Consider the following 27,993-nt stretch of genomic DNA (forward strand, 5'->3'; position numbering starts at 1 on the left):
CGAAGGGGAGAGGCGTCTGCTCGGTTCTGTAGATCCCACGGGTGGCGCTGAGGGTGAAAAGTGAGTGGCTGTTAAGTCGCTGCCGTTTGTTCTTCGGTTTCTTCTCTTCCTCCCCTTTTGCGTTTTTGAAGCTTTCGTTTTTCCCTTGGGTGTCAAGGCTGCAGTCCTAAGAACATTTTCCGGGGAGCGGGCGCCATTAAAGAAAAAGGTGCTTACCTCCGAGTAGACCTGATTGGGCTGGGGCTCAGTAACACCCCTATGGCTGCTTGTGCTCTGTTGTTTAGGCTTGTTCTGACAGCCCCGCCCCCATAGTTCTTGGTTTCTAAGGGGAAGAACTTGTACTTCTCAAGGAGGGTGTTTGTGTGTCTTTGCATCCATGATAGTATTTCACTGGGCCATATAGTAGATGGTTGACAGTATTTGACTGCTCACTTGACAGTGTGTTCATCGTAGTTGTTCTGTCCTTTTTTGTGTAGTCTGTAGAATCTATGCTCCTTAAAAGTTCTTACTGATTTAATACTACTTTTTATTTTCCCCAGCCTGCTTGCAGAAGATTTGTCCAGTATGTCTTTTAAAGCTCATCAGTCAATTGTCCTATTGTTTTCATTTGTATGTTTATCAACATGCCTGATACTCTCAGAGAGCATGTTTCTGCATTTTGTTACACATCACTGCCTTGTATATACTGAGTCAAACCATTGGTCTTTCAAGGTCAATATTGTCTGCTCTGACTGACAGCAGCTTTCTGGGGTCTTAGGTAAAGATCTTTCAAATCACCTGCATCCTGATTTTTCAGACTTGAGGTGCTGGTGATTAAATTTAGGATCTTCTGCATGTAAAGCAGCTCCTATAACACTGAGACATGACTCCAGCAAGAGTAGGCTTGCTCTCTAAACAAGCACTGAGTATAATGATCCTGTAGCAAACTTTCTCACTGCTATGGTTGGTTTAATTAATTATTTTTACTTAGATATTTATACTCTACTTTTCTCACCAGTGGAAATCCAAACAGCTTACAACACTGTTATCCCCTCCTCCATTTTATCCTCATGAAACTATCCTGCGAGGTAGGTTAACCTGAGAGTGATTGGCCCAACGTTCGTTACCCAGTGAGTTTTCATGGTAGGGTGGGGATTTGAACCTTGGTCTCCCAGATCCTAGTCCAATACTAACTACACTGGTTAAGAAGGACTGTATGTCTGTCCTTGTTCATCAAGATGGAATTTCTTGTGCTGCTGGTGATTTTTTTACTAGGAACAGAAGAAGGCCTATGGCAAGTTTTCTTTAATATAGCTCCCCGGCAATAAGTGCAATTTACATTTCTGATGTCCTTTCATCCAGGTAAGGCATAATCTTTGTTTTGTGGGTTTTTTGCTACTCGTAAATGATGTTGTATTTTATGGAATAACTGCAATCAGAGTTTTTTCTGCTTTGCTTAAAATGATAGTAGTTCATGTGATTTCATTTCTAGATACATTGGATATAGAAGAGAAAGATATCTTTAAGGACTAGAAGCACGTTTTGGAAAATGAGAATACTCTATAGTGTCTCTTGGAGATTGCTCGTGAATTGAGCAGCGGTCTTGTTCCTGCTACATGAGTTTCTTCAATTGCTGATGAGAAGGGTTGTTTTTCGCACATACAGAAAGGTCAAACTGTAGCTCTAGCCATTTGCTGGTCTGGAAGCATTGCAGGACTGGTGGAGGCTTTGATGACTTATAAAATGATGATCTCTGATGAAGTCCCTAACCATGTATCTTTATACTTCAATTTCTAGCTGCCAACCTAACTTCCTGAGGAGTTAGCCGTGTTAGTCTGTAGTAGCAAAATCAAAAAGAGTCCAGTGGCACCTTTAAGACTAACCAATTTTATTGTAGCATAAGCTTTCGAGAATCAAGTTCTCTTCATCAGATGCCTGATCAAAACTGGGTTTTGATCCAGTTTTGATCAGGCATCTGATGAAGAGAACTTGATTCTCGAAAGCTTATGCTACAATAAAATTGGTTAGTCTTAAAGGTGCTACTGGACTCTTTTTGATTTAACCTAACTTCCTGTCTCCTCTACAGGGGATAGTGAAGCCTGTAGTTGTTAATGAGTGTTAGATTTTATCTCCTGCCAACAAGAATTGTCAGGGAGGAACTGGGAATTTAGGTTTTCAATGAAACTGGTTCTATTACCAATACCCCTCTGAAATCCTCATGAGTCACTCATACATAAGAAATGGTGATATGTTGAAATGGATATGATCATGATATCCTTCTTGACCACCTTTTAGGGTTAGGAGGTACCATTCTACAGTGGTTTCAGTCTTACCTGGAAGGTAGACTTCAGACAGTCTCATAAGGGTCCATCTCATCCCCCTCACTTTTTAACATCTCCATGAGATCAATTAGAGAGGTCATTTGGAGATCTGGGCTCAGTTGTCAACAATGAGTGGATTGCACTTGGCTCTATCTTATTCCTCCAGCAGTTTGAAGAGAGGCTGTGGAAATTGTAAACCAATGCCTAGAAGCAGTTTTGGAATGAGTGTGGGCTCATAAGCAGAAATGTAATCTTGAAAAAATCGAGGTGTTACCAGTGGGAGGAAGGAATGGTTCAGGAGTAGAGCTGTCTCCTGTTTTAGATGCAGTTGCACTCCCTCAAAAGGAGCAGGTTCCTGGGGGCGTTGCTAGACAAAGACCTCTTGTTGGATAAGGAGGAGGCAGCAGTGGTCAGAAGTGCCTTTCTCTAGCTTTGGCCTTTCCTGAACAAAAGAACATCTTGTCACTGTACCTACCCTGATAACATCCATATTAGGATATTTAATACACTTTAGCAGGGCTGTTGTTGAAGAGTGCTGGAGTGGGTCATTTGCTTCCAGACGGGAGTAATTTTCAAAAAAATGTTGCCTGTGGTTTACGTGGGGTACTTTATACCTCACTGCTAATCAATATAATAGGCCTTCTAAAGGTGAAAATCAGTTACTGTGGTCTTTGAGAGGTCCCCAGCCTGGGTAATTATCTGCTGGACTAATTGAGTCAGGATATTTTGATGGTATAATTACTGCTAGGATTTTTTAATTCTAAATTTTACTTTGAGTAGTTAAGACACAAAATGATCAAGGAACGAATATACAAGGCCCTAGAATTCATTCAAGCTGAGTGAGGAAAAATAGTATTGGAGAAAACTTGCCTAATTATTACTGTAGCTTGAAGTGAAAGAGAGGCTAGAATGATGCTGGCCTTGGTAACAGAGAGCTACTGTTCTTTGACAGCCTTACAGGATTGGCAGCCATGGAAATAGTGAACAGCTGCCTTAAAGAGATTTGAAAAGGATTTGCATTTCAATTGTCTTGCCATGTGATTTTTACCTATTCTGGGAGGCGGCAGTAAGGGTGATGGAACAAGCTGAAGGACTCACAGCAGAAACAGGCAAATGGCTTATTAGTTAAATGGCAGCATGAATTTTGATGTCTGTGAAAGATGTAAGATGGAATGGCCTTGAAGGTGAGTTGCTAGTAATTATTTTTTTTCTCTGCTACAAAATATAGGATGGGAGTTTTATAGTGTTCAGGCCTTTATGCTGTAAAATAGCTGTTAATGTGTAGTAGATGTCTATAACAGAATCTTTTTATCTCCACTTTCAGCATTTTTCCATCTCAAGCTTGTAGTTACTTTGGCTATATTCAGTTGTTAAATAAAGCAGTAAAGTTCTTGATTTTTCTATGAATATAAATAACTTTTCTTTAGTACAATTTTAGGATTGTACTGTAAAGCTATCTTATCTAATCAGGTGAAAGAGGATAAAGGCACATATATTCTCTTCAGTTACTAATTCAGTTCCAGTCAGTTGATTTCTTCATTTTAGTGTTTGTAAATCTCAAATTTCAGACTATACAGAACTCATAATACACACATTATAAAATTAAAAGCATGTGAACCATATCTGTATTACCACAGGTTGACAATTAATGCATTGATATATATATGTAGTACTTCTGTAAAGATTCTTTAAAAACTGTGCATTCTGTTCCAGTAGGCAAGTGGGTTATAGATTCTTGTGGAACCTCTAAGCATATTTTTTGACAGCTGAGGATAATGTTCGGCTGTGCAAGTTGTTGTGTAGTTTACTAGATCCCAAACCTATTTGATAAGAGGTTTGTATGTGCTGTAGTTAGAATTTCCAGAGCCAAATTTCTATAGCCAAAGTTTTGTCTAACCTGTCTTGTTGGGTAAAAATGTGGGTTCATAAGAAAATTTTATAATCTGAAAATAGTACACGGTTTTAGAGATTCTTACGTTCTTTTTGTTATACTGTCAATGCCTCTTTTCAGTCAAGTATTTGAGAATTCTCACTGTTGTTTGAGGCCCAGAAACATTCTAAGGAACCAATTTAAATTCTTGAAGATGAAGTTTAAAAAATCTTGGATTACTGTAATATCTGAAATTGCAAAATTATTCATATTTTTAGCAAATCACTGTGAAAAACTGATAGCACTGTTGAGAAAAAATGCCAGTGGTCTTTTTTTCCTTTTCTGTTGCCTCATGGTTAAACTTGAAAGAAATACTTGCCTGAAAGCTTGCTATATTTACCTTTCTTGGGGAGTTATTTGTTTTAATGTTTCAAGCACTGTCTCTCAAAGGTGTTAATAAATAATAATACTAACTTTCGATTTATATACCGCCCTTCAGGACAACTTAACACCCACTCAGAGCAGTTTACAAAGTTATGTTATTATTATATTAAATTATCATTTGCTACTGAGAGGTACTTTAAGATTTGCCCTGTTGTCCTGCTCTTATGCAGAGATCAAGGCAAAGCTTCTGATTTGTCTTCAGCTCTTCCTGTTGTAGGAAGTTGCTAAGTGACTGCTTAGTGGCTGCTAAAGTCAAACTTGTCCAAGAGCTCAGGAATAATTAAGAATGGGCTATAATTGATGTTTTAACCATTTTGTCAGAAACAGAAAAAAATTGCATGTGGCCAAAGGCCAATTAAGCAATAAAACACATAAGTAAAACATGAATAGAGGCCAACAAATGACAAAATTATAATACTAAAAGCACATAATACTAAAAGCACATAAAAGTACATTAAAACACATAGCACTTTCATTATGCACATAGCTCCTTTATACACAGGTGAAGGAGTCTTGGTCATTAAGCACAGCTTGAGCCCGGATTTTCTTAGCTGCCTGTGCTACTTTATAAGAGATGTACAGATCCAAATGGGAAAGAAGGAAAGTTAATTTCTCCACCACAAGAGAAGACTCAATAATTTTTAAGATTTCTGCAAGAAATTTATTTCTAGGCTCTATATACAAAGAGAAGCAAAAAATGTAGTGTGAAGGAAGCTCTACAAATACATAGAAGGGCAGCAATTGGTATTGGTGTATAACGACCATCTAGAATGACTGAAGGCATGGTTTGAAACGGCAGGTAGGTTAAAGCCATTCTAAGACTAGGAAAGGTTATTTTGATCAGATAAGAGGCTTTTTTATGGTCCTTTTGGAGCAGCTTGAATCAGCGAGAAAATTTGGAACAGAGAATTGTACTTCTGTTCAATGCAGCGTCAGTCTTAAAGATCCAGCCTTGTATATTGAAACTGGGCAGGGGAACACCCTGAAAGGGATGGCCTTACACTGACACAGTTTCAAGGCTGGCTTAACTAAAAATCTTCTTTTCAAGCTGTAAAATTTTAAGATGGCGCCATGTGTGCTTTCGATGAGAAGGTTTCATTAAATGTCACCTCAAGATATTTAAAGGTTCTGTATTGTTCAATGGGATTGCTATCTTTGACCATTTAAATCTTTGAGGTCCGTTCCAACAGATCTTTACTTTAGTCTTGGCAAAGTTGATGTTTATGGCCTCACCCTTACAGAAATTGCCCAGTTTGGATAATATCCTTAAACTGATGTAAGTTAAGGACACCAACTTATGCATGTCATCTGCATATAGGAGAGTCAATACTTTCTAACCCCCCAAGGATTGTGAAAAGAACTCAGGGCCTGAATAAAGAGAAAAGTGGCCCATACACATCCCCATTTAACTCCCCAAGTAATCGGCATCTCCTCTGTTATGGAATCTGAAGGGCCTATCTTAACTCTAGCAAATATATTAGAATGAAATTCCCAAATCAGGAACAATAGATGTTTGTTCGTATTAATACCTGCTACTTTTGCCCATAGTTAGTTCTGATCTACTGAGTCAAAGGCAGCAGTTATATCAACAAACTCTGCAAATATAGCCTTGGTGGGGCCACCTGTAGAGCCAGCTGGTAAAGAGACATAGTGATCAATATTACCTACCACTTTTCTGAACCCTGCTTGTACAAAATATATCAACATATCTAGTTCTCAACATGTTCAAATGTATGACTACTTAAATGCAGAAAATGGAGCCATGAACAAAACAGGCTTTTCTATAAACATAAAAACAACCTCAAGTTTGCAGAAAAGTTGGAATCTAAAAAAATACATTGGGGATTAACCTCCTCAATAACATAGGCAGCACCTGTAGCTTTAATAAATAGATGCCCTCAGTGGTCATTGCTGGGCAACTACAACAGAATTGCCAGTCTTCAGGCCTGAGTTACTTTCAGTAAAAGGCAGGGCCCTTTCTAGGATTATTTTGGTCTTTAAGGGAGGATTCATTGGGGCCAAGTCCACTAACAAATACTGGGTGATTTGCTACTGTGCAACTTGCAATAACTCACCCAGGCCTGACTGCTTGCTACTGTTCAATAATAGCCACCCCACAAAAGCCGGAGTAGTATAGTGTTTAGAGTTTCAGATCTGGGAGACCTGGCTTTGAGTTGCCACTCTGCCATGGAAGCTCATTTGATGATCTTAGGATACAACAGACTTTATTTTATTTTTATCATTTACAGATTTTAAGGGATAAAAGAAATGGAGTCCAGTGAAGAGATAATATCACGTCTCCGTAGCCAGTTGAAAGAGGCTGAAGAGGAAAGAAGAAAGGCAGCACAATATGGTTTAGAACTGATGGAAGGACAGAATGTGTTGCAGAATCGGCTAGATGAACTGCAAAATGAAATGGTCACCATGACAGAGGTAAACTTTAAAGGCTAGTTGTAGGAAGATGCTCTAATCTAGGCTGATTCCACCTTATTTGTGGAAGCATGAATAGCACATGTATTACATAAGACATCAAATGTATGTGTTTGGCCCTTTAGCCTAAACAGTTAGCAATTTAATAGTATTCAGTTATAAAGTAGTGTTTAAAAGGTGAATGAATCTCAATGAAGAAGGAGGTAGGTGGGGAAAATAATTAGGATGTTCCTCCCTCCCCTCCAATTTAGTATGACACTGCTGAACTCTTGGACTCTGAGCTTCTTACATGCCTCACCATAATCCTTGGCATTTCGGCACTGTAACATGATTGCTATGATTGAGGTTTGAGCAAGGTGAACCAGAAGTGGAGATGAAGATTTGGGAAAGAATAGTGAAGACACACATTGTAAGGCATTCATTCCCCTACAGCTCTCCACCCTCTCAGGCCTTTTATAGGTTCTGACAACTTTGAAGATAATGGAGCAGGAACCCTAGCAATTCCCTATGACTCCCTCAACAATCTGAACTGAAAAAAGGAAATCGCCCCGATACTTTATAGTATTCTATTTTTTAAAATTTTATTTAAAAAAAATTTAGATTCCGCCTTTCTGTCCTCACAAGTGCCAAAGCAGCTAACAAATTAAAGAATACTTAATAAAATCACATTTTAAAAACCATTAAAAAAACCCCACATTATTAAAACAGAGGTAAAATTCATACAAAGACATTAAAACAACAATTAAAACAGGAGGGAGGAATCACTGAGAACACCAAATGAAACAAAAACAGTCTTCACTTGCTGAAGGAAGATGGCAACAGCAATGCCTGCCCCCCCCCCCCCTTCACCCAGCCGTAGTCAGGAGCAGAACAGGAAGCAATGACCCCCCCTTTACGCGGCATGTATCAGGCATGGAACAAGTAGCAAAGCCCACCACTCCTTCACATGGCCAAGATCAGGCAGATCAGGAATGGAGAAGATGACAATGTCCACCCCCCTCCTTCACCAGCTGGAATCCGTGACGGAGGAGGAGCAAATGCCCGCCCTCCCCTTTCTAGAGCCCGTTATATTTTCCCCCCACAATGGGCTTCGTTGCTAGTTAGATATATTGATGCTGATTTGTGTAAGTCTGAGTTTTCTTTTATGTTGACATGCTGGATAGCTGTAAAAGTTGTCTTGGGAATTGAATAGTCATAGTAATTGCTATAGTGACAGTTGCTGGAATATGTATGTGTTCATGCACATCTCAACTTGGAAACAGACTGTATTGTGTTTTTTTTCACATAATCACTTAGCCCTAATTTCACTCCACTTGGCTTCTCTGTCTTGATTAACATTTCTTCTGCTCAGTATGGCTTTCCTTTTCTTGGTCATCAAGCATATGATGAACTTCTTAATGCTCTTATGGCTGCTTCACACATTGTTCAGTTGGGGATAGATATATGTCCTGATTCCATAGTGCAGGTACCTATGAACTCATTTACAAAGGCATAATTTTGTGTGACATTTTTCTGTGTACTTGTAAAGCAGTGTTAAGTAGACATGAAATGCTTTCAGGCATCCTGAATGCTTGTGGAATCTGACCCAAATTAGGTGGTCAAGGTTCAAAGCTAAATGTTTGCAGTCTACACTGAAGGTGAAGTTTGCCTTTCTTAGCTCTTGTTACTCCATTCTGAAAGGCATACTTATACATTGTGTAGCTGTGGTGAAAAGATTATTTCCATACTCCTAATACACACCCTGTGTGCAGAAGATTTTATAGTTCTATGATATATTTACATGGGATTAACTTGCTATGCCTTATAGATAACATTTATAACTCCTTCAAAGTTTCTTATTATCTAAATACAGAAAATATTGATGGAACATGCAGACCTCCTTGGATCTTAGTCCCAATTAAAAAGTAATTTAAGTTCACAGTTGGACAAGGAACTTTCCCCATGTATCATACAGAATGTCACTCTAGTGAATCTCCTGTCCTTTGACTGCTGTTTGAGGATGCTGGCTATAAGAAGTTGTGTTAGAGGACTCCAGTGTGTGTAGATCCCTTTCTTATCTTTCTAGGACTGACACAGTTGGCCTTTTTTGTGCATATTTACTGAGACTTGTTATTCTTAAAATACTCTAGTCTTTATTGCAAGTAATGTTTGAAGTCAAGTGAATTTTAAAATAATGTCATATGTTTGTTTTATGTGTGTGCAATATTGAGAGAAAGTTGAAAGAATCAGTGTGCATACAGATCTAGTCTCATTGCGTCATGGATTGTAGTTTACTTTAAAGTATAAAATTTGTTTTTCAGAAGTTTGAACAAGAAAAATATACTCTCCAAAGAGAAGTAGAACTAAAGAATAGAATACTGGGAAGTCTAAATGCTGAATATGATACTCTGAAGCAACAACAAAATATACAGCTAGATACACTGCGTGAACAACTAGAAAGGCTGTATGGACAAGAAATAAACGAACTTAAGAATAAGGTTTGGGGTATACTAATATGTGTGAAATACACATTATCTGTTATGCCTGCAACAAATAATTACTTTCTATATATTCTTTAAAATGTTCTAGACACAATTCAAAGCTTTTTTTGAATTAGTAGAATAGCTTTTTCTTGCTAAATGATAACTCAGCTGGTTGTTAAGCTTGATTAGACAGTATGGAGTAGAATGACAGTGTAATTGAAGTTTTTCTTGGTGGTTTTGTATACTAAACAATATATCTTTTCAAATGGCACATACAACTATTTTCTACATTTTTAAAAAATCAGCTCTTAATTCATAAGTGGTTGAGTTGGGAAAAGAGAATGGGTGGAGGGTCTGGTCTATCTTCTGTTAGCGTATATTAATGGGGTTTTGGAGCTAAATGGAATGTTACTTCCAATTGCAGAGAGATGTGTTTTGGCGATTAAAATGCAAGGTGCTACATTCTCTGCATAACGTATGTATTGTTTCTAAGGTGGAAAAAATGAAATCCGAGCTAGATGAAAGTCTTCTTAGTGAAAAACAGCTGAAGCACAAAGTGGACCATCTTAAAGAAGTCATTGCTTCTAAATCAGAAGAACTGCGTGTGATGTCAGACCGTGTGCATGAAACCATGTCTTCAGAAGTGTTCAATCTGCAAGTTGAGCTAATAGCACTTGAAAACACAAAGGTATGCAGAAAATTAGTATGGATAAAATAATTAATCAGTTTGGAATGATGTATGTCTGTAGGTAAGCTACATCTAGAGAAGCCAGCTTTCTATTGCAAAAACTGGGTCACATTGTAATTCTGCAAGCGCTTGAGAAGCATTGAAAGTAATATAACCTAAATGCCAAACCTAACTCTATGTTGAGTTTCAGTCTGTGTGTTTTTGTTTGTATGTGTGTATGTGTTTTGATGTGTTCACTTAAAAGTCTGACCCTATGAGTTGACCTTGCAACCATCCCCATGCATCTCCTTCTCCCTGGAACCTAGCCTATATCGACAACTAGTATGCCCTATGTGTTCCGACTATCTGACCTTGTAGCTTTACAGTGAAATTATCTTGAGAGTCAGTCTTGCAAGAAAAATGAAGTACAGATAATTTAGGCACAGTAGCGGGTCTGAGGATAGAACTTCTTGGTGTACGGAAGTACTAACTTAGTTCAAAATTTTGCAACAGGGAGAACTTGAGGAGAAAATACATGAATTGCAGTACAGCAAAGAGCAACTAGAACTTGTAAACAGCAATCTGAGTAATCGTGTCTCACGTCTTGAAGAAGAGAGAGAAGATAAAGAAAAAGATCTTGTTTCTTACTGTAATGCATTAGAGGTGATGTATAATGCTTACTGCTGAAAGGTGTGACAGATGAATATAATGCTATAACCTTCATCTTAAAATAATAGAACTTTATTATTTTATGCTTGTAACTGATTTTCAGTATAGTCCTTTGCAGAGTTAAATCCGATTGATTTCAGTGGACTTATATTGGAGTAGCAGCATAGAATTGTATTGTTAATGCTGCAGCATTCTCTGGCACAAACTGGAATATTTGGACTAAAGTAAACTGAGATGTTCGCTGGACCTGAAACTACCTTACTACCTATATTGTTGAAGGCTTTCACGGCCAGAGAACGTTAGTTGTTGTAGATTTTCCGGGCTGTACGGCCGTGGTCTTGGCATTGTAGCACCGAAAGACATAGATCTCTTTGAGATCTCAGAGATCTCTGTCTTTCGGTGCTACACCTCTGAAGATGCCAGGCACAGCTGCTGGCGAAACGTCAGGAACTACAATGCCAAGACCACGGCCGTACAGCCCGGACAATCTACAACAACTACCTTACTACTTGATTGGATACTCCTTCAGAACCCACTTTGTAGCATCTGAGCAATAGCTTCTGGAAGCAAGTTGCAGGGGAACCCAGCAGTTGGTACAACCTGTCAGATAAACTCATGTAGTCTTTGTTGTCAGTAGCATAGGAAACTGAAGCAGGCTTGTAACAGAAGAGAATAGTAATTGATTACAAACATATAATATATATGTTTATATATTATATAATAAACATATATTTATGTTTATATTTTATTTTGTAAGCCACCTTGAGCACCTTTGGAGGAAGGGTGGCTAATAAATATTTTAAATAATAAAAATAAGGGCTAGAATCCTTTGCCAGCTCTCTTAGATTCCCAGCTTGAATTGTGGTTGACCTCCTACTCCGCTCAATGAAAACTGGGAGGTTCTGTGTTTTTTCCACGTATGATCTTAATGGTGGATATGTTGCATTGGTGACTGAAAAACAGAATTGTGGAATGAAGAAACTGAAAGCAAAGCCAATTGAATATGGATTACACAGTGTTAAAATACTGATGTACTTACCTGTGAAAATGTGACTGCATCTAATATATGATTGTTTTCACATCTAGAAACTTCGTGAGGTGAATAGGGACCTTGAGGCTCAATTAGATCATGCACTGCAACAGGCATTGGATCCAACCAGTAAAGGAAATTCTTTATTTGCTGAGGTACTGATTTTTATTGAAGCTGAAAGAAAATATTTGTACCAAATTCACTGTGAATTTTAGTTGTTTCCTGTTGTGAAGAGCGCTTATTTATGGTTGCTTCAGAACTGTAGTGCTCTGAAATTTACTTTGAAATGTCTATACACCTCTGTTTTATTATTTATTAAAATACTACACCTTACGTCTTGGTTCAAGGTGGCTAAAATGTCAATTAAAATATTGGCTTAAAGCAGCACACTACTGTATTTGCACTGCCTTTTGTTAATTGAGGTACGTTAGGGATTGCTGCTATATTAGAGAAGCTTGGAGCCTCTTAAGGTGGTTGCAGATGGAGGTGTTCTTAAGTACTGGGTCTACAGAGTTGGTGTATCAAGCTTCCACATGTCTTGAAGGAATAGTGTATGTCTTAAAGCAAACTGATTTTAATCAAAAGAAGTTAACGTAAGTACAAATAGTACAGCAGTGGTAATGCTAACCAGCTTAGCACCAAAACTGCAAGGCAAGGATGTCCCTTTTCTTTGAGGTAGCTCCAGATCCAGCTCTCTGTCTTCATTTTTCAGGAACTGCTGTCTGCAAACACCTTCAAGCTCTTACTAATGCATTCTTAAGTATAACACACAGAGGAAAGAATAGTGCTTTGTTTGAAGGGTAGGCCCATGTTCATCATGGATGAGTGGCCCTAACTAGAGATAAGAAGGTTCTGGACTTTTTTAAAAAAAATCCACAAGTAAAAGTGGGAAGCATTTGACAACCCCTCCTTAAAATGTCTTTAACGGCATTCCAGAAGAAAAAAAAGTTTCACTTTCTTAAAATGTATAGCATCAATAAATTTATGTAAGATAACGTACAACATCAGGTAATGACAATTCCTGTATATACTTTAGTCATGTGCTATATATTCAAGGATATGTTTATTGTTTAAAGATGAATAATTTAGGCAGTGATTGACATACTATGATGTGTTATAATATAATATATTAATAAATTAGGAATACTTTATCTCCTTAGTTTAACTCAATATTAAAATATGCTAACTTTTGTGACTATATGAGAGTCTTTCTATCCAAATAATACTTTCTTTTTTTTTAAACTACTAATTCCAACAATTTTCCTGTCTCTCAGATGGAAAAAATTAATGGAAAAAATAAAACAAAAGTAGCATACTGTACAGTAGTTTGCATCTCCTTCTCAAGTGTTGAGTATATTTGCAGTTTTTCTTGTAGGAAGCTAAGGCATTTATATTTTCATAAATATTCCAATTAGTACAATTTATATGCTAACTAAACTCTTAATGGTGCATTTTATGTTAAGGTAGCAAAATAAGTTTGTTTCATAAGTAAGCAAGTGTTGCATATATTTCAATTTTTCCATAGTTTCAAAATTTCTGGAAATTTTACTTCTCTAGCCTAGCAAATGTATGAGTTTGATATACCGGATCCATTTTTTTCTGATGGAGTACATCTTATGGGTTTTAAGAATACTAATTTATCCGGGACACATTGGTAGGAGCCTCTAATCACTAACTGGCCTGGGATGGACTTAAAGCACAGTGCATTTTCTGGGACCCAGTAGTTGTCTGCAAGCCAGTAGTTTTGGTACTACTCAGCAAAGCAGCTGCTAATACTAATAATAGCCACACAAAATAGAAGCTTAAAGTGAATGGAGAACAGATTCATAATGTGAGGGTAACTATGTATGTTCTGGCTGGAAAGGCAGTTTCAATAAAACATGCAACCATTTTCACTATATTCTTTACTATATTAAAGGTGGAGGACAGGAGAGCAGAAATGGAGCGTCAGCTGATCAGTGCAAAAGTAAAATATCAGTTGCTACAAAAACAATATACTTTCAATAGAGAACATCTGCAAAGAATGAAGGTATGATTAATCTAGAATTTCTTTGAGCAGAAGACAAATTAGCACCAGATATGAATTGAGAGTCTGTTTATGTTAGTCTTATTAACATTTCTGTTACTTATATGCAAATAGCATTTCATTAATTAATATAATCTTTTGAGTTTTGAGGTTCTGGGTGCCCTTACTTCTAGAACTTGCTTAAATCTTGTGAAATAAGAAGTGAGAAAGCTAGTAAATGTGTATTAGTTTCACTAAAATATTAAGTGGTAAACATGAAGTTGCCTTATTCTGAACCAGACCACTAGTCTTATCTCTGTAAGTATTTTCAACTCAGAGATCTTTCATATCAGCTGCTTCTTTTAACTAGAGGCACCAGCAATTGGACCTAGGACCTTTTGCATGCCAAACAGAGGTTCTTCCATTGAGCCACGGCCCCTCCCCAAACAAGCATTTGTCACACAAAAATACCGGAAAATGTTGGAGCTAAGCATACCTTGCTAGCAAACAAGTTGGAAAGATTCGATAAGACCAGTAAGAAAAAGAGAGAAAGCAGGAGAACTAGAGTAGGATCAAAATTTCTCAGATAATCATATTATTTTATTTATAAGATTTGTACCCCACACTGCTACATAAGAACACCCGGGACAGAGAGTAGCTATTAGTGTTGTTGTATTATGCCTTCTTTTTGTGCCAATGTGCTGCCATGTTCCTTCCAAGGATCTGACCAGTCTTCTCTGGCCAAGACTTTCCCTGCTGATCACTGTAACTCTTGACTGATAGCTTATGACTCTGAGATGTCTTTTCGGCTGCAATGATAATTATAACTACCTTTAGGATTGGAGAGTCCTTGGATCCTGGTTATCTTGTAGAATATTAAATACTTCAGTTGGGTAAATGTAGATTGTAATGATCTTTGCACAAGTGACAACCCAAAATCTGATTTGACTTGTAGCTACAGATGGCTACACTGCTGCGGATGAAGGGTTCACAGGGAGAGCATGACCAGCTGGAACGTTTGCAGAACATGCTTCAGCAAAAGAATGGTGAAATAGAAGAACTTATATTGAGAGTGAAGCAGCTGGAGAAGTCCAAGGTATATGCTTGAACAACAAAAGCTTATTTGTGTCCAGCTTAATTTAGCAAAGTACATAGTATTGCATTCTTCCCTTTAGGGAATAGTGATGTCTTCCAGGGCTTAAAACTAGTCTCAAAGCTCACAAATTGACATCAGTTTTCGCAGTGTGCGATCCAGGTCCAGGATTTGGGGAAAGGCTGGATTTTTACCATTCTTGCTAAGTCTGGCTTTCCTAAATCAAATCAGAGAATCTTGGATCTGATCTGGGAACCTGGATTCACACCCCCCAGATAAATCTAGATATATTTGGAAAATGTTGCTTCAGCCTCAGGCGGGCTCTGTCCTGGGCTTCTTTTGCATTTTTTCCTGAAGGGGAGAGGGAGTGAGGCAAGGAGCGGAGAGAGAGTGGCCACTTTGTGCAAGAGCTCTCCTTGTTTGCCTAGTCTCTGTGAGTGACACTGGTTAAGTGATACTGGTTCAGTTGGGCTAAGCTGCAACAGTGTCCCTTGCTTCAGTTTTGTTTGGGTGGAATTTGCTGCTTTGGTATGATTCTCTTGTTTGATGTTGATCCTCTTTCCTGGGGATTTTCATTCCATTCCTTTCTTTCAGTTTGGTTCTGTTGGGCTTTCTCTGGGCTGAGCTTGCCAGTGGCTGCCTTGCCCCTGTGTGTTTCTGCCTGGCAGCCAGCTTGGAAGCTTCTGCCATAGAAAACTCTGGAGAGTGGCTGGGCAGCTTGTTCAGGGGCTTTTGGGTATGGTGGGCTTCAGTTTAGTTCTTTTGGGGTTTCTGTGTGTTGAGCTTGCATTTGGGAGTGTGCCTTGGCCATGGCAGCCTTGCTCCAGAGTGTTCCTGCTGTGAGAGTCAGCTTTGATTCCCCCCCCCCTTGGAAACAACGGATTGTGACTAGGTGCACCTTGTTCAGGGGACACCCATAGAATTGGACCCCAGGGAAATCTGAGCCCACTTCGTCACCAGCCAGTCCCTTGACATTGAACTCACCAGTTTCGTTGATACCCTCCAAGGAAGTCCTTGCTTCCTATGCAGCAGCAGAAGAAGGTGAAGTCACCACACCCTGGGGGGTGGGGGTGGCGGCTAAGGTCTGTCCTGAGCAGATGAGTACACTAATGGGGTGTATGTGGACCTGTGTCGGTCCAAGCCCCCCAGCCTCCTACTTCAGGCACTGAACCCAGCCACTCTGACTGTCAGGCAGGAGGCTTGACCCTTTTGAATTTTGGGCTGAGAGTTCTGCCTTCACCCCGAGGCCCTGGCTCTCCAACCCCCTGGGGTTGTCTTTGGGTTCTATTCACAGCTCAGTCAATAATCCAAACGTTGCTTGAATAAAATATATTTTATTAGTTTTTAAAGATTGTTTGTAAAAGCATTAAGCACTCAACAAGAAATCAGGCAGCAGGTACAAAAAACAAATAACCTAGCTGTTGCTAACTAAAATTCTATCTATCTAAAACTTTTAAAGAACTTCACTGATTGACATCCAAAGGATGTTTGTCTTAACCATCTGGTAGCATGTAGGCCCTCTCCATGCTGAGTTGGTGCATCATGGATGTTTGCCAAGATGAAGAAGAAAGAGGATAGGGTATAAAGCATACTGAAAGACCAACTTTTGTAGCCCTCAGTGGGTCACCAGGCAACTTGGAAGCCAATCAGGGTTCGTCAACTAATTGGCATTACAGCGATGAGAATATACAGGGAGGATGAGATAAAGAACTCCAAGACTGGTCTTCAAAGCCATTTACTTGAGACTCAGAGAGTGCTTGCAGGTGTTGTTAAATAACAGAAACTGGATGTCTCAGCTAGGGCCTGTGAGCCCTTAGTATGTTGAACCAAACTGAACCAACGTTCAGCCGTTTTAGAATCCTAGATTTCAGGCTCACTTTCCACACAGGACCCCCTTCATTTTATTTATTTATTTAACTTATATACTACCTCTTCACCATATTTAGTGCTTAAGGCATTTACAGCATGCACACAAAAATACTATTAATATAAATATGAACGTTAAAATTGGTAATACAATATTAAAATAGGAATGCAAACATTAAAACCCATACATCAAAAAGAACCACACCATCACTAAATCCTATTCGTACCCACTGTCTATAATAAATAAATCATATGGAGTCAAGCCAATAAAATATTTAAATCAGCCTCCAAATGTCAGATGAAACATCTCTGCTTTGCAGGCCCTCTGGAATTTCACCAATTCCCAGAGAGAGCAAGTCTCCTCTGTTAATGCATTCCAGAGGGAGAGGGCCACAACCGTAAAAGCACTCCCTCTAGCTGAAGACAGTTGAACAACCCTGGAGCCAGAAACTACCAACAGGCCCTGAGTTGTAGGCCATAGGGCACGTGGGGAGTTATACCAGGAGAGGCAGTCCCCTAAGTATGATGGTCCCAGATCATTAAGGGCTTTAAAGGTTAAAACTAACACCTTGAATTTGATTTGGAAGCCAGTGCAGCTGCTTCAAAATCAAAGTAATATGCGTTGACCATGGTGTGCCAGTCAGCAGTCTGGAAGCTGCATTCTGTACTAATTAAAGCATCCAAAGCACCTTCAAGGATAGCCCTACGTAGAGTGAATTACAGTAGTCTAGATGAGAGGTGATCATAGCACGAATCACTGTGGCAAGGTCAGGCCAAGACAAATACGGGGATATTGGTGAGCTCAGTGGAGATGGTACAGTATTGACCTTGCCACCATGGGCACTTGCTTGTCCATAGGTAGTGTGGAATCCAGCCACACTCCCAAAATCCTGAAGAGTCCACCACTGACAGTACTGCTGGACTCCATTAAGTGAGGGAAGAACGGGTCCAAGCCATATGACTTCTGTTTTTGATGGATTCAGCTTCAGGCATCTATTTCTCAACTAATCAACCATGGCATCCAGGCACTGGGCAAGGACTTAGATCTCAGCCTCTGGCTGCTTATTCTGCAGGAGTTGGAGATCATAAATCAGTGCCACCATAGCTATCAATCATGTTGCTCGAGTCTGAGTTTATTTTGTAGACTATCCAACTTCCCATCCCAAAGGAGCCTCTAGAAGTCAGGGAAGACTTACACCATCATATACTGTTGGAAGTTGGCTGGAATTTTAATATGTTGTTTTTATTGTATTTTGTATTTTAATATGTTGTTATCCGCCCTGAGCCTGCTCGCGGGGAGGGAGGAATAGAAATTTGAAATAAATAAATAAAATAAATTACCAAGCCTCACTGGAGGAGACCCCCTCCCCCCCTTAGGGAGCCATATGAAGTGCTCAAGGGACTGGGATTCCTCTCTGGCTGTGTCCAGAATGCAAACATCTATAGAGATCATCAATACCAATGAGACAATGTGTTAGTGATACAAAGAAATCTTACCAGCTTGGGACTGAAGCTACGCAGCTACTCAATACAGAAAAAGTCTAATATTTGAAGACTCCTAATACCTGGAAATCTCCACTGCTATACCTCAAGAAAACGCATGAGGGGTATGCTCAGTGGACGGATGAAGCCTGCATGATAATATCTGCAGCAACTGTTCCAGGCAGTGTTGTCTACAAAAAGGCCCTTTAAATGAAACCGTTGTACTTCAGTGTGGCATGCCAATCCTTCTGCCAGTACTGCACCAAGAATTCTGAAGTAACAGAATATGCTGGATGAGAACTTCAGTGCAGTTCCACTGCATTCTCTTATGGAGTCCAATTTTGAAGGTGGCTGTGGCTAACGAATGACAATTTCTGTATGCCTAGGCAGCTATTAAAATGTAGGCCATTTATTTGTTTTTGGTGCTGATAATTTTTCCCCTCCAAGACTGTTGTAATTATGAATTAACCTTTACCCCACATTTTTGTTTTTTACCATGAAAAATGTAATGGCAACATTTCATGAATTTAAATGAGATAAAAATTTTATGTACCTTTTTACTACCTGTTTTCATTTATACAGTTGGTCATTACTTAACATTGAACTTTGGAAAACTAAAATGGTTAGAGGCCAACGATGGGCATCTGTTTATTGTTGTTCTCCACCAGGTATCTGAAAACTCACACGAACTGATGCTCTTTAACGCTTCTGAACGCACAGAATTTGGAGGTGGCGGTTGCACAGGTTTGCTCCAGATGAAGCTTGAGAACTCTGAGTAAGTGTTAATTGTGGTGTTAAAAGGGATGTTCAGTGTAATTTTTTCTCTTTTGTATTTCATGTGATATTTAGTGGTACCCCCAAGTTTTTTATTTTTCAGATTAATTTTGAGGTATATTTATTCCCCCCCCCCCCAGATTAATGAAGTATAATTTTTTATCCAGATGATGGCAAAATGAATTTAGCATCCCAAGTCTATTACCATACTGTTCAAACCTGGCCCTGCTTCTATTGTCAAGTGTTATCTCTTGGTTGAAGTCTACTTCTGTTTTTGATTCTGGCCTTTAATTATACTACCTTAACATTCACTGGCAGGGTATTAAGAGAGAAAAGAATTTATTCACAAATGCTAAAGTTGAGCAGTGAGTTCAGGCCAGTCTTTTAGGTAAAAAAGCTGCTGAGTTCTGATGTGATTCTAAGTCTTCCAGTACTCACTCATTCACATTTTCTTTTTTATTTGGCAGTAAGGAGATAGAGAATTTGAGAAGTGAATTGTCTTTACAGCGGATGAAAGCTTTGTTTGAAAGTCAGCGGGTTTTGGAGATGGAGCGGAAGCTTTTTGCAAATGAAAGACAGCTTGAGGCTTGTCAAAGTGACAGTATAAATTTGCGGGTGCTCCTGGATGAATTGAGAATCAAGTATGAACCTGAAGGTAAATATTTAAATTCCCTGACTAGAATAGGATTCATAATTATAAGTGTTGGGGAGTGTCTTGAGCTGGAAGAAACCAGATGAGTATGTGGCTTCTTATGTAGAAGATCAATCCTTGGAGAGTAACAAGGCATTCTAGCCTATGTTGTATTCAGATATGCCAATTCTGGACTTATTGGAAAGCCTGTAACAGCACATCATACTAAGAATACTTGGTTCCCTACAGTCAAGCATAGTGTTGGGTGTGAGGCTATTGAATTTTTATGTGGATGCTATAAACTGAAGCATTCTAACATGTTTTTCTTGTTCTTTGTGAATGTTAGGCTTATTGTTGCTTGACTACCTTGTTGGCAAGTGCTAACAGCATTTCAGTTATGTGGGGTACAACGGGGAAATAAGGAATGCTATAGATAACAAGCCTCTGAAAATTGCCTAGTTTGGTAATATTGAATGTTCACTGCCTTACTGCCTTCACTGTCTGCTTTATTACACTTTGTTAAAGCTTAAGGGATAAGATGTGGATCTGCTATCTGATGTTTTTTTCCCCCTTCCCACCATCAGCTGTGAACCCTACTGCAATTGCCTTCTTTTAATCAGCCTTTTGGCATGGCAGTTTTGTGGTATAGGAAAAAAAGTTGGGGCAGTTTGCACAGGAAAATGACTTAAGTACCATTCAGATTCACTGCAGGAATATTGCAGGCAAAAAAAATTTGTACAGAGCAGGCCTTTGTAAGCTGTTGCACCCAAAAGATACGTGGGCAGATATACAAATCAGCTATGAAAGCCTGTTTTTAACAAACATGTTTTCATTAACCTATCGTTTTTAATAAGTTCACTTCTCCTTTCTTAGTAATCATATAGAAATTCCAGAGGATCCATGTTAGTCTGTTGCAGCAAAATTAAACAGGAGTACAGTGGCTCCTTAGACTAAAATGCCCAAGCTTTCAAGATTCAGAGTTCACTTCATCTGATGCACGGATTATATGTCTATAGGCTGATACAACTATTTGTAGCTTTAAATATAAAGGTATCTGCCTATGGATGTACAGTTCATGCGTTTGATGAAGTGAACTCTCAAAAGCTTATGTTAGGTTATATTTTGTTAATTTTATAGACTTTCTTATTACACAAACCAACAGTGATAAAATGTATATTGAACATAACAATAGTTTATATACTACTTTGGCAACAGCTACTTGTTGTACCTATGCCTACTTTTCTGTTATGGGGTTTTGTGGGACATGCTCTTTCTGCTTTAGATTCACTTGAACTATTGGTGGCAATGTTGTTTTCTGCTTTTTTGTTTACTAAGTCACAAATATTGGTTTTTATTACATCCTTGGGTGATGTTCCCCTTTATGTTTTGTATGATTTGCAGGGAAATAAGATTTAGAAGCTTGAAGGATGCTCACAGTGAATGTGAACTTAGTTGCTTAAAAATGGGATCAGTAATGATATTTTATCTGTGAAAACAGCTTGTTGGAAACAGGAGAAGTATCCTGCATGATCAGAATCTATATAAAGTCAGCTAAGGTGATGGTGACAGTAGAAAAGAGCAAGAGTCCAGTAGCACCTATAAGACTAGCAAAATTTGTGGTAGGATATGAGCTTTCGTGAGTCACAGCTCACTTCTTCAGATAAGGTTGTGACAGTGGTGGTAAATGGATTTGTGTACAGTCTCAAATATAAGTGCTAAATCATGGTTCAAGAATATGAAATGTATTTGCTATCAGGACCTTCTGTATTGACCTTAATGTATAATCAACATACTGTTCCAAGCCTTTTTCCAGTCCTTTGGGTCTATCTTAAAAATCAGTAGCAGAGAAACAGAACTGTTTATAAAACAGCTTTGGTATTAATGAAGCAAGCCTCAGCATAGCAGATCTGTGCATGTGTTCATGTAAGCACCTTCAAAGGAAGAGTTCAATAGCCAATTATATAGTTAATAGGAATGTAACTGGTTACTGCATATAGAATGTTTTGTTCCTTTCCCATGCTTTCATGTTTTGTCAATGGAAATGCAAGTTGACCTAAAAGAGAATACAAGTGATCATTGCTCCATAACCCAAATTCAACAGCTAGCACTGTAAAGAATTGTTTTATACTATCCTTTTCTTTTTGAAAGTTTGGAGCATAATCAACAATGGAGACACTTCATGATAGTGCGTGGAAAGCATAATGGGATACTTTTCTGATAACGCTTTGCCATGTAATGTAAACATTACCGGAAATGCTTTACTGACTTGGGAATGTTGAAACATCTTGAAGCCTTTCATTTGCTCTAGGTAAATGTAAGAGAGAATGTAAGTTCACTGTGAGGCCTCTGACAGGTTCTTCTGGGTTTCAGTTCCATGGTGTTAATACATGGTATCTTCCTTAAGGGATCTGAATTAATGCACTAAGGTTAATTAGTTAAGCAGCTATACTTATCTGGCCTAAAGAATTGTTCTGTGTTCTTTTCCCCCTCTCATCCTGCACTAGAGTTAATGAAAAATCCCATCAATTTTAAGAAGGCTCCAGGAAACATGGTTTCTGTACATGAAACTATTTCCTTGCTGTCTCAAACCAAGGAAGAGATAAAGCTGAGTGAAGCTGCTCTGAAACCCTCACTTCAAACTATACCAATGAATGTAGTTCTACCTTCAACATTGCACCAGAAAAATGATCATCCAGAGAAGAAGAGAGTTAGAATCAAGGAGGAAGAATTTGACAATAAAAGTATAAAAAAGAATGATACTGCATCTTTCCCTGTTACCAGGTCAGTGTCTTCTAATATGTATGCACAAGGCCATCAGCACAGACCTGCATCTCTTTTCTTTCGCTGCATGAACTACGCTATCCACTTCTTCATTTACTTTCTCAGTGTTGCATGCAGTGCAGTCCCTCAGTTCCAGCTGCCTACTCTGACATTTTCAAAATCTTTTAAAAAGATTAAAAAATAACTGAATGCAAAGGACTCTTAAATCATGGACAGAGCGAAAGATGTGTTTTCATTATTTAAATGGCCGTAGTGCTTCATGCTGTATTTGCCATTTGTATTAGCCATGGTATGTATTGAGAGCTTTCTTCTCAGTTTTTAAAGTAGCATACATTGCAGGGCCGCAGATATCAGATTTCGACTATAATTTTTTAATGAGCTTTCAGAATAAACATGCATCTAGACTAGAATAGGAAGTGCATGTGGCATATGGTGACAGATCTAATGTTGAGCTAGATGGGAAGCATGGTGGCTAAATTTTTCTTAACCACTGTTAAAATATTCTGTGTGAAGCACATTATTAATCCTTTTTTACTTGAGAAGTGAAGAGAAACATTTTTAAATCACTATTTTCATAATATCTCAAAATGGATGCCCTTCTCTCAAAGTAGAAGTTTGTCTAACCAAAGCTCCTGGAGAAGGGGATTGATTAACGTTAAGTGTTTGACCTGGTCAGATGCACTAAGTAGCTTTCCTTGATCGGGCAAAGGCAAGCTGCTCAGACTTCTTCAGTGCTGTGTTTTTTCCCCAGCAGTGGAAAGGATAGCGGTATAAATCATATTTTGGGCATAACTCAGTCGTAAGCCAGTGCATGTGTTTGTAGAAATGTTGCTTCCTTTTAACTGATTTTGATGATGGGGAGACTGTTGACAAAATGGCTTTGTAGAGAAAAGGAGGTGGTTAATAGGAGTTCGAAGTGGAGGTTGCCCTATAGGACATCAGGCTGGGAAATTTGGTGCACAGGTATTAGCCATTTCACTAAGTCAGTGAAAAGCCTACTTTTTGGGCCTTCCTTTTCCAGTATGCATTAGACATGGAATACATTACGGAATAGCCATGTTTTTTCAGGCTGTGCTACTTTGAATGGTTTTTCTTTGGATAGGTGAAAGCTTTTTGCTGTAGTTTCTGAACAGTGCTAGGACTAACGGTTGAGACATGGCTATTGGATTTCCAGTGAAAAGTGTAATCCTGATGCTAGTGTTCAGTTGGGAGTTGGGCGCTTGTAACAACTACTATACATCCAGAGAAAATAATGCATCTATTTAAACTGGTTGCATGAACACCTGATTGTCCTGGGCACTTTATATATTTTAAAGTATATTGAGTATTGGCAAGCTTTTAGATTGAAGTTTTTATCCCTAAACGTTACAGGGAAAATCATAGAAATGTGAGTACATTGTGTAATCCAGCAGTGCTTCCTAAATAGCACTACTACAATGGAATTAGAATCATACATTTTAGGGCAATCTCTCTGCTATAGATAAAGGTCTGGAGCTGCTCAGAGAGTTGAAGCAGGTAGGTGCAGGGTGAGTTGATGGAATTGATGGTGAAGTCATATAGCTGTTACATTTGTATGGGAAGTAGTTTGGCTTATGATACTGAAAGAAACTCAGTTCAGAGTGCAACAGAGGGGGTAAAAGGTAAAGGATGGCTAAGATATGGTAGTTTTGGGGAGAATGAGGGGACTGATGGTCGAGTCGATACTCTTCAGGATTCAGGGTTGTTTGCCCTTGCAAGCATGTGGCAAATCTGCATGTACCATTAGCAGAGAACCCTACATGTCAGTATTCCATATTTTTAAGGACTTAGAATGCTTCTGTATTCTAACATATCACTGAAGTTTGTACTTAAAGCATTCTTACGCACCACAGCATCTTGTACACTCTCTTAAAGGAAGATTTTCTTGTTTATGCATTGTGGAGGAAGAATTTTGAGGAGGCAGAATTTATATGTTTGCACATGAAGGCTCAATAATAGTGTTTCAGAATTATGGAGTTGGTTATGCTAGAAGATATTGGACCTGCAAGAACCAGGTTTAAAATTAAAAATGCTGCTTCTAATGAGTGGTAGGACAAGTTACTTGAATAGCACTGACAAATTTTGCCTATTAAAAATTGAAATTGATTGTCTTTATATGGTATTACATACATCAACTTTTACAATTAAACTCCTATAATTTCTCATACCTATGAGTTTGTGTCTGTCCCCCTTTTCCTTTTTAAATGCTTTGCTGGCCTGAGTGGGAGAGCACTGTGTGAGCTGGACAGAGGGTAATATAATAGGCTGTGCTAAGGCAACCAGCAACTTTTCATCATATACGTCTCTTCCCCCTCTCCTAGGAGCTGCAGATCAGAACAGTATGGCTTTCCATTTAGTATCATTATATTTTGGGAATATCAGTAGCTGTTAATCTAATCCCTACCCTTGCTTAACAGGCAACATATTTCATGGGGCTCCGGAAGCAAAGGGCCAGGAACACATGTGGGCATACAAAGGTGGTAAACTACAGATACAGCTACTATCTGGAAATGTGAATTACATATTTGAAGTAGGGACTGGACAGGTACAAGTCCCAAGTGATAAAGGAAAGAAGCAGGTGTAAAGCGAGATGGACAGGATGTATAATATGACTTTAATTCACCACACACTTGGCTATAGCTCTCTTTTTGCCATATTTCCATATGCATACTAAATAATGGGACTCTTCGTAGTAACTTTTTTTTAGATAAGTGGAAAATGTAAGGAGATGTGAGTATCACTCTGTGATAAAGGCTCAGTAGCAAGGCATACAATTAGCAGACAAATTTAAATTACCTCAGGTAGCAGATGCTAGTAATGCTCTTTCTATGTGTGAGATCTTGGAAAGATTAATAGATCTTGTTCTTGAGTTAAAGCATATAACATTGTACTCTTCATAGTGTATTTTGTGCAATATAGTTTATTCTTTGTGAATAAAATTAGATACACAGTGTTTTCAGTGAGATGTCTACTATATTCACAATGAAGATTTTTAAATTAAGCAGTGATGGAGTCAGTCACTGGTCCCAGCTATGGGTGGTGCCTGTTCACACTGCTGCTGAGTAGGTGGTGCTCGCCCATAGCTGGGACCTAACTGGTCCTTCTTGCTCCTTGCCCTATGCTGCTGATCAGCTGGGTGGTGGGTGGAGTTTTAAAGGACCAGGACCCCATGTATCTTGGCCCTTTAAATTACCATCTGCTGCACAGCTGACTGGTGGTATAGTGGCAGGAGGCATACTGTCGCCATGAGCACTGCCCGTTTCTGCTGAGCAATGGAGGAGCAGGCAGTGGGTTCTGACCATGACTGCAGTAAAAGCTTAGTTAATTGGTTTCTTTGGCTAAACAGCAATTCCAATTACCCAATAATGTTGATCAACAAAGATTTTATCATATTTCCGTTTTTTCAGTGTTTTCTCATGCTTCTAATTTTTCCGTTGGAGAGGAGCAGAAAATGTGGTTTAGTTGATCATTTTCTGAAGCCCTTGCATAAGTGCAACCAGGAAGGGATCTGCTTCCCTAATGGTTTTATCTCATGCGGCAAGGGAGTATGAATGAATACTGTAATCCATTTGTGTCGATGTGACCTCTTGTATGGATCTCTTGCAGACATACGGCAACCCGCTTCAAGAATGTTGGGTGTGAAAGACATCATGTTCATTCTGTAGTGTAGGATCATATTATTTGGAAGGAGTTCCCGTATTGCTGGTTGCACATTTGTGGGAGCCTGAGAACATTACATTAGCTATATACTGGGTGGGCAATGCAGTTCAGTCCCACGGCTGCTGCTTCTTACAGAACGAGGCAAATTGGAAAAAAGGGATCTTGAGAGGGTAATAGACTGGGACTCCCGTCGTCATTCTTTTGAGCACAGTGAGGCCTGCTTTGCTGCAATGACTTCAGTAGAATAAGAACAGAATTCCTGTAACTTGTCCCTGCATTCTAGCTTTTTGTTTATCCTGTATGTTATTTGGAATTTAACAGCACAAAATTCATGCTTAGGAATCCAAATTGGAGTCAGTAGCAAAACTTCCTTATACTTGCGCACATTATATATAACGTGCAAATAATCAACAGAAGTTACTAGCTGATAAACTACTTGCTTGTCTGTTGACATTTGTTAGTCAATTTGTGGCATATCACCAGACCCAAACAATGCCCCACCACTTCTTTTCAACTTTGTAAAATCTTGCCCACTAGCCTAGATTTTCACCTGCCGAGATAGAGGAGTGCAGGTATATTGGCCAAATCTTGAAAGTTCCGATGAGTTGCTTGTATCAAGCTGTTAGCAAATCTACTGGAAATCATAAAAATTAAGCATTTTCACATTAAATCTTTAATACATAAAGGAGTTTAATTACTTTGAAGTGTGTGTGTGCTTTTTCCCATTTTGGCATGGCTTGACTTATATAAATGGTATTTAAAAAACCAATTGCAATCACTTATAGTTATGTCAACTTAGAAATGTGACTTCATGGTGACTAATTTGTTTTGAGTAGCTGACAAAATATCAAAAGTGACAATATTTCATTTAAAAGTGAAGTTAGAGTGGTTGCTTTGCCTGTAGGTTGACATCTGAACTTGGAGTAAAGACAGAAGAAAATTATGCTGGTGCAGCTGAAGATACAAGTAAACAGGAGAAGAAAAGCCAAAAGAAAACATACCCTGTAATCCGTATGTCTTCCAAAGAAGCTCCTGCAACTCAGTGTGCTCAACAGTAATTTTGAAAATATTTGTGGTGTCAGGGCCTTACTGTTTTGATTGTAGGGCAAAGCACAAGAATAGAAAATATGGCTTGGTTCTTAATTGCCTTGCATTTGAAAACTCTGCTTATATAGACTGTCCTACAGGTATTAAGAAATCTGTAATGGTGTTTTTAGCTGAGTAGAACTGCAACACAGATGAAATTCCCCAAAAGCTACTGTTTCAGTTGAAACAATCTATTAACTTTGTAGCATTCCTCAAAAGCTATTTATAAGAAGAAATAAACATAACAGTAATTTGATTAACACAGATGTTACAAGGGCTTCAGAGATCATTTAAAAGTCATATTTATCCTCATCTCATGTCTGTGAAAGACTTTCTAGTGGAGCCAAACACTTGCATCGTTTGACTATGGGGGAAATAACTCCTAGATAATGGTCACCACAGCCAGAGTTGCTGCCTCTTTGGTTAGACTGATTTGTTTAGTACTTTGTCAAATGTTCAAGTTTAAATAAACCTTTCAAATTGTTGTATTCAGTTTGTTTCTTGCTTTATTTAATAAAATATTTTAAAATTCCTTTCAAGATATTTATTTTTAAACTTAAGGTTAAAATACAGACCTTCCTGAAAAGTAGCCAAATGGTTCTCTGATATTAAAACTGGATTCCACTCAAATGGTTCTAGGATATTAAAGCTAGATTCCACCAGCAGAACTATTTTGCATCCCATTCTCTTCAGAGTAAGAGGTACAAGACTCTGGGAGTGGAGGA

The 27,993-nt window shown here is 38.6% G+C and overlaps 1 protein-coding gene across 1 annotated transcript; it reads left to right on the forward strand.

Moving 5' to 3' along the window:
• On the forward strand, positions 1 to 27,669 carry SPDL1 (spindle apparatus coiled-coil protein 1). Its single transcript, XM_054977632.1, has 12 exons — positions 1 to 60; positions 6,864 to 7,047; positions 9,345 to 9,521; positions 10,000 to 10,194; positions 10,687 to 10,836; positions 11,929 to 12,027; positions 13,791 to 13,901; positions 14,833 to 14,973; positions 18,987 to 19,093; positions 19,560 to 19,747; positions 22,228 to 22,504; positions 27,087 to 27,669. Exons 2-12 carry the CDS (start codon positions 6,883 to 6,885, stop codon positions 27,238 to 27,240), a joined length of 1,764 nt encoding a protein of 587 aa, XP_054833607.1. The 5' UTR covers positions 1 to 60; positions 6,864 to 6,882; the 3' UTR covers positions 27,241 to 27,669.
• The last annotated feature ends 324 nt before the right edge of the window (positions 27,670 to 27,993 follow it).

Source organism: Eublepharis macularius, chromosome 4 (genome assembly GCF_028583425.1).
Source record: "Eublepharis macularius isolate TG4126 chromosome 4, MPM_Emac_v1.0, whole genome shotgun sequence".
NCBI lineage: Eukaryota > Metazoa > Chordata > Lepidosauria > Squamata > Eublepharidae > Eublepharis > Eublepharis macularius.